Source organism: Primulina tabacum, chromosome 14 (genome assembly GCF_025594145.1).
Source record: "Primulina tabacum isolate GXHZ01 chromosome 14, ASM2559414v2, whole genome shotgun sequence".
In the NCBI taxonomy this organism is placed as follows: Eukaryota; Viridiplantae; Streptophyta; class Magnoliopsida; order Lamiales; family Gesneriaceae; genus Primulina; species Primulina tabacum.
The window spans coordinates 18,970,586-18,977,096 of record NC_134563.1 but is presented as its reverse complement, the minus strand read 5'-3'; the positions used below and the strand labels follow the sequence as shown (position 1 = coordinate 18,977,096).

General features: G+C 36.4%; 2 protein-coding genes across 29 annotated transcripts; both read right to left on the bottom strand.

Moving 5' to 3' along the window:
* Positions 1–910: 910 nt before the first annotated feature.
* Positions 911–5,739, bottom strand: LOC142524211 (photosystem II stability/assembly factor HCF136, chloroplastic-like). Of its 28 annotated transcripts, none has more exons than XM_075628082.1 (7): positions 5,387–5,739; positions 5,055–5,290; positions 4,260–4,720; positions 3,446–3,556; positions 2,347–2,824; positions 1,754–2,127; positions 911–1,579 (listed from the first exon to the last, which is right to left on the bottom strand). In XM_075628082.1, exons 1-4 carry the CDS (start codon positions 5,691–5,693, stop codon positions 3,547–3,549), a joined length of 1,014 nt encoding a protein of 337 aa, XP_075484197.1. In that variant the 5' UTR covers positions 5,694–5,739; the 3' UTR covers positions 911–1,579; positions 1,754–2,127; positions 2,347–2,824; positions 3,446–3,546. The 28 variants fall into 28 exon arrangements, with proteins under 28 accessions (XP_075484197.1, XP_075484198.1, XP_075484199.1 ...); XM_075628083.1 differs by having other exon boundaries at positions 2,347–2,480; XM_075628084.1 differs by having other exon boundaries at positions 2,347–2,438.
* LOC142523827 (photosystem II stability/assembly factor HCF136, chloroplastic-like) lies at positions 977–2,577 on the bottom strand. The gene is made up of 6 exons (XM_075627559.1): positions 2,347–2,577; positions 2,013–2,162; positions 1,754–1,828; positions 1,464–1,579; positions 1,034–1,117; positions 977–989 (listed from the first exon to the last, which is right to left on the bottom strand). Exons 1-6 carry the CDS (start codon positions 2,575–2,577, stop codon positions 977–979), a joined length of 669 nt encoding a protein of 222 aa, XP_075483674.1.
* Positions 5,740–6,511: the final 772 nt, after the last annotated feature.

The window sequence follows — 6,511 nt, the reverse complement described above, 5'->3', positions numbered from 1 at the left end:
CCATTTTACCCAGGAAAATCAATCATTAAAATATGTAAAGGTATTTTTGTCAACTTTAAACTATTTAAGGAGTTTGGACAAAGTTTTTTAAGTGTAGGGAGTTTTCACATTCAAAACCCAAATCGATCACTTGTTTATCCCTTTTATCATGGCTTATCTGGAAGTTTCCAAATGTAAGAATACTAAGATATGGTTTGTCACTCAATAATCACATTTATCTATGTAGTTTCCAAGTTTACAGCATATTAAAATTCACATTAAGTTATTGTATTTTGTTTGTATTCTTGTTAGCTATAGCTTATCACTCTCATTTGAAAGAATATTGCAAAACAATTCTTCTAACATTAAATTTGTCAAACTTGAGTGTACTAGTTCTCTTCTCCGTCAAAGTGTGATTTCTTTTATATATATATATATACACACACACCAATACTAGTACTTGGATTCGAAGAATTGGATGGATGGAGAGAATGAAAGTCATCAATCATGAAACCTTGTGTTAGAAGTCGGAACTATATAACCTAACCGAGTATGGCTTTATGTCACTTGAAGCCATTACACTTCCATGTAATAAACATCTTTTATATCAGGAAAATGCTAATATGAACACTAACAAAATACTCAGCAGGTGCAACCTAGATTTGAATTACATGTAAGTAGTAAGCCGCACAAAGTCTGAAAACAATAAGCCATTATAGCAGAAACTAGAATGTATGAATTGTTACAGGACATTTACAGTGTAAAAAAAAGTGTTTGAGGCCTCTGTTCTGGAGTTCACTAATTGCTAATGAGTGGCACACGACAAATGAGCACATATCGCACATTCGGCATTATATTACAAAACTGGTATCACCCTTTGAAAATGTGCACGTATATTAGCGTATCTAGTAAAGGTGTCGGAGAAAATACGGACAGAAAAATATTATACCAATTTGGCGAAATTCCGCATGTCATTTTACAGCTTCAGCAGGAATGCTTATTCTTGTTGCCTAAACCAATGGAATTGAAAACAAGGACAGTACATTTACTTTACCTTATGCAGGCCATTACTCGTCCTAGATATTTTAGCAAAACTCCATCATTCTCGAGCACAAAGCCTTGTTTGTCATTGACAAACCTGCATCATCATTCAAAAGATTAATGTCTGGTAATGTTGATCCCATTCAAGATAACATCTATCTTCGAAGTGCTTTGGATTTGCAGCATAGTCTCTCCCCTCTAGCAAAATCCAGCTGACAAATATCTTAGAAGTGTTTTGGATTTGCAACATAGTCTCTCTCCCTCTAGCAAAATCCAGCTGACAAAACCAGAACTTCCTGAAAAAAATATTTTCCTCAATCCCAATAGCTCCTGCCCTCAGTAACAGGTATTTAAAATAATCTGCTAATAAGGAAATGAAAGTACTCCAAACTTTATTAGCAGTTCATAAGCATGGTCGTACAATGAGGAAGAATCAAGCTCACTTTATGGAATACGGATTGGCAGCAATGTTATCGGCAGCTTTGTCATGGGTCCATGTCTTCCAGCTGTTCGTAGTTTTTAAAAGAACTCCACTACCACCACCAGCCCGTGCTTCATCCTATGAATTACATCAGCCAATTGATGATCAGTATCAGATGCTTGTAGTTTATTCGCCATCATTTCTTGTTTAACAAAAATGTATATAGATTAGTATTCCATATAATAATGTAATTACTGATCAGTGATTTTTTCCTATCCGGACAGTAAAGGAAAAAAAACAGACCATGTGTACCTGTGAGCGGTATCCAATATCGAGAATCCCAAATCCACGACTTTGTACTTGAACTTCCTCAAAATCGTCCGTTATCTAAAAATGTGGAAGATGCCAAGTTTTTAAACAATAAAGATGAAATTAAATTGAAACCGAATGCTAACTGAAGGCAACAGTTAGCGAAAAAATCAAAGTAAACAAGGGAAGAATTTAGCAGACAGTGTAAATGCATGATACATGTATGATGCTTCCAGAAAGAGGAATTGAGCCACCCCTGTACCCTTGCTGAGGTATAGTCTGCCACCATGTACAAGAAGCCAAAGGCCACCATCAGCTCTCCAGCCAATGTTCTGAATTCTTCTAGCAACAGCCCTGTTGTGCGGTTGCCAGAATGCCTATGATCAAGCATTGACCTTAAGATTTTTCCAATCTTTTCAAGCATATTTCACATTAAAACTTGCTAGAAAATTGGTTTCATAAATTTACTTACTCAAGGACCAACAAAGTAAAAATATTATCTTAAAAATGAAAGTTTAAACCCAAACTGATTCTACAAATCGCTGATCAATCAAATCAGAGTCTACAGAATGCTTATAGAAAGACAGAAATTTCACCTGACCAGGTTCCCATGTCAAACAGAAGTTACCACGACTTGAAACAGCAACATAGTTTCCTTCAGGTGAGCGATTCACATTGCCGAAAGTGCCTGTATAGTAAGCTTGCACCACTGATACCACTGGATACAGTTCTGAAATAGCATTAAGAATGTCGAAGTAATTGTTATGTTCAGAACTCAAAGGACAGGCAGAGAAGCTTGAGTTACTAATATTAGTAAAACCTTTCATGAATCAACATTTGGTTACAAAGAAATACATTTTACGTTTTTGCAGCAGTGAAGCAAACATTGATCATAAAAACTTCTTACTTCATTATTCACAAAACAGACTTCTCTTGCAATTTTACTCAAAGAACAGAAACAAAAAGTTATGGTCCCAGGTTTTAGATTTCGTGATGGAGGTGATTTTTGAGGCTTGTTAGAGGGAACTTCTCGATCTCTTGGTTTTGGGACTCGTTGAGAGAGCACCTCAGATCCTGTAACACGAGACTATGAATAATTTTATTATTAAAATCACTTATAACAGAGTATAATGATTCAAATAAAGAAAAACAAATTGTAACATAAATAAAAGATCCCCTTTACTATGGAATGACCCTATAATTCAAAAGAAAAGATAAAAGCAAATCCTATTTCTAAATAAAGGTGATAGCAGAATAACTCATTGGGCTTGAACTTTCCATCTTGTTGTAGTGATAGCACAAGGCTCATGACAAAAAGAATGCCAACACAACGGAAAAATATTAAAGAAATATACCTCACAGTAGGACATGAGAACAGTTTTAAGAGGGTGAAGAGAAAGAGACGTTACTTGGTAATAGAACATTAGTGAACATTAACGATGTAAACAATGAGAGAGCCCAGCCTCAATAAAAGTATATTATGTCTAATCAGTTTGGTACACTCCATGCCTCCATAACAAATAAGTTAGGATTTGAGGAAGTTTTGGTAACAGTTTTAAGAACAAATTTTATTGTGCTTTACCGTTTTTCCATAATGCAAATAAACTAGATTAGTTTTCCCAAAAAATTGTACAAGAGATACCAACAAGACATAAGGACAAGGAGGGGATATTCAACTATTCAGAATAGCCGAACCGTATCCTGGACAGCAGCCTTCCAGTTTTATCCTCCATTTGATGTTACATATTTCGCACCTTGATCTGTGATCATTTCTGAACTCTTTTCTCCGGTGGCTTCTATATACACCTGCAATTACCAAAACAATTATTACTGGACAGCTTTCATGATGTGGAATATAATTCTTATCTGCATATAATTTTTATAATATCAAATTTGACATAAAACAAAAGAAAAGTGAATCATGGAGGCTAACTATGCCATGTTCATCAAATTCACAAATGACAGGAATTTATTAATATAATTCCCCATTAGATAATTCAAGTAAAACAAACTGATTTACTAAGACAAAATAATATATTACTGAAAATTATAAATGAAGGATAAGCAAACCAAATTCTGTTATTGATTCCTTACAAAATTGATAGAATACCAACTAAGGATAAATATAAAAGGAAGAGGCGCCAGATGGGACTCCCCAACAATTAAAAGACCATCAACAAAGTATAGTATGAAAGTGGAGATAGATTAAGCTGACAAGAGGACCCGGTGGTTTGTTTTTCTCGGAACACAGTCAAACTTTAACTGAAAATAAAACTAAAGCAAGCACTTTATAAAACTGGAGATAGATTAAGCAGACAAGAGTACTCAAGTGATTCTTTTTCTTGGAATACAATGAAACTTTCATTGAGGATAAAACCAAACTAAGAACACCGTAAAGAATATCAATCCGTATACATATTTTCTTCCCAGAAAGGCTACAATTCATTTCATCATCAACGCCATCTTGAAGATGAGGTTTCAGTCATATTTGTGTGAGTTGCATGTGAACCCGTGTTCTCTGGAGTTGTATTTACCCAGCTTTGCATCAACAATCCCAACACGACATTTGTTCCCTGGATGGATGATACTCCCATAAACGGCCATCTCAATATTGTCAAGTTCTTCATTACTGAACTTAATGTTACAAGAGTAACCTTTTAGTAATATTTGATCAAAGCCATTCTTGTTGGACTTCAACCTATTTACCCTGGTTTGAAGAATTTGACAATTCTCAATCACAGATTCACCACCACTGGAGAATGGGATGATGTGATCGTATTCATAGCAGAGACAGCCCTGACAGGTATGAAGACCTTTACAAACAATATTTCCAACTGCATCCATTCGCCATCTATCAGGATCTCGACCAAGGACCACCTTTGCTTTATCCCAGCACATTTTCTTAGTCTCGGAGTCAAAGAATCTAGGTCTCTCCACCTTGTCTCTGCTTGTACCACCTCCACGATGAAACTGAATTGAGGAAAGTTAAGTCATCTCTCTCTTACTCTGAGTGTGTGCATTTTCTTCTTTCAAATTTTCATTTCTTTCATCCGTGTCAGAAGTTACAGCACATGCATTGAAAGAAGAACAAAAATATATTCGTAGAAAAATGAAGCTATGTGGGCCCATTAAAAGCTTAAAGTAGAAAAACAAATTTGATGTTTCTTCGGAAATTGTACATTCTGATATGAATAACATTCCATAAAAAGCTCAGAGCTAATACTGAAATAATGAGTAGCCAAGTCAACTAACGAAATCACTTGGAATAAGTAGCAAAGGAAAAGAAAGAAGATTTTTGGTTAACCATATCTCCAGGAAGTTGAGCACTTAAGGGTATGCGTTTCCATGTCTCTCCAGCATCATCAGTATACAGCAAAATAGCTGGCTTGCCAACAATCCAACCTTCCTTGCCTTTGAAGCTGATGGAATTAAATCTATAGTTGAAATCCTCATCTTCGGCAGAGGGAATGGAACGTGAAGCCCAAGTGTTTCCTCTATCTTTTGTCTCTAAAATTGTTTGCCTAGTCCCCACCAGAAAGCCTGCCAAATCATCCTATCCAATGAAAAAATCAATCAAAAAGTAAAATTCAAATCCAAACCAATTGCTAACAAATCACATGAAAGAAAAAAGGGAACCGTGAGAAGGGTCATCGGGGACAAAAGCAATGTCGAGGAGGACAACGCCGGGATCAATGGGGAGGTAAGCCCTTTCCCAGGCGGAGAGCGCATCTCCCATCCCCGCCGACAACACCCTGTTCACAAGTGGGTATAGCGTGACTGAAGCGGCGTTGAGGGCTATCAACTGGCGGCGGGTGATGGAGCTACTCTGCTGGGGAGGGTGGGAGTCATTGTAAGAGGCGGAGACAGCAGGAAGACAGCGCCCGCGAGTACGACGGGGATGGCATAATGTGGTGATGGAGGGATAATTAGAGAGCGTCGCCATTGTTTGCTTCTATCTTCTTCTTCTTGGCTTTGTAACATGCGTTAGATTACATGTGCTATAACTTTGTAATAAACCCTTTTTATTTTAATATAAATTATATTTTAAAATTTCGTTTTATTTTATCTATATAACTATACCGTACAGTTGACATAAATAAAAACTTTGATTATATTTTAATACAAATAAATCATATTTCGATCTTGAAACTCATTTATAGACACCGTATATTCTAAATTCGTTCCTAGTAGATTCAACCGCCTAAAAACAAAGATAAAGATCGCTTGAGCTTGAGACTAACATATGTGATGTTGTGTACCGTGTTTCATGGAAAGAGCATAGAGATGTCCAATCATGCATATGAGTAATCATTTGATGATTATACCGAACAACTCTCCCTCGAACTTTCCAAGTGGTTATTATTTATCGAGAGGAAAGTCTGTTGTTAAGATTGTATATCATTAGTCTTTACGACCCACGACAACACTGAGACTCTACATACTAGGATCGTGCTTTGACTCGTTTATCGACTCTACGAATGTCGCAATGTGGTGATGTTGGGTGCAATTGCGACATGTGTAAGAAGCATTGCATTGTAGTTAGGAATGCATTGCTCACCCACGGGTGTGGATATTCTATGTGATCTAACGAAATAGTAGTGCATGAAATATCTGGCCAGAGAGTAAGATGTATATTAAGGACAAAAGTTCTCTAGTTGTGCATGTGATAACACTATGAATATTTCTTGAATGTATCATATAGCTATCAGATCTAATATGCAACCATCGATGAACCAATGGTTACAGATTCGATCGGGATGT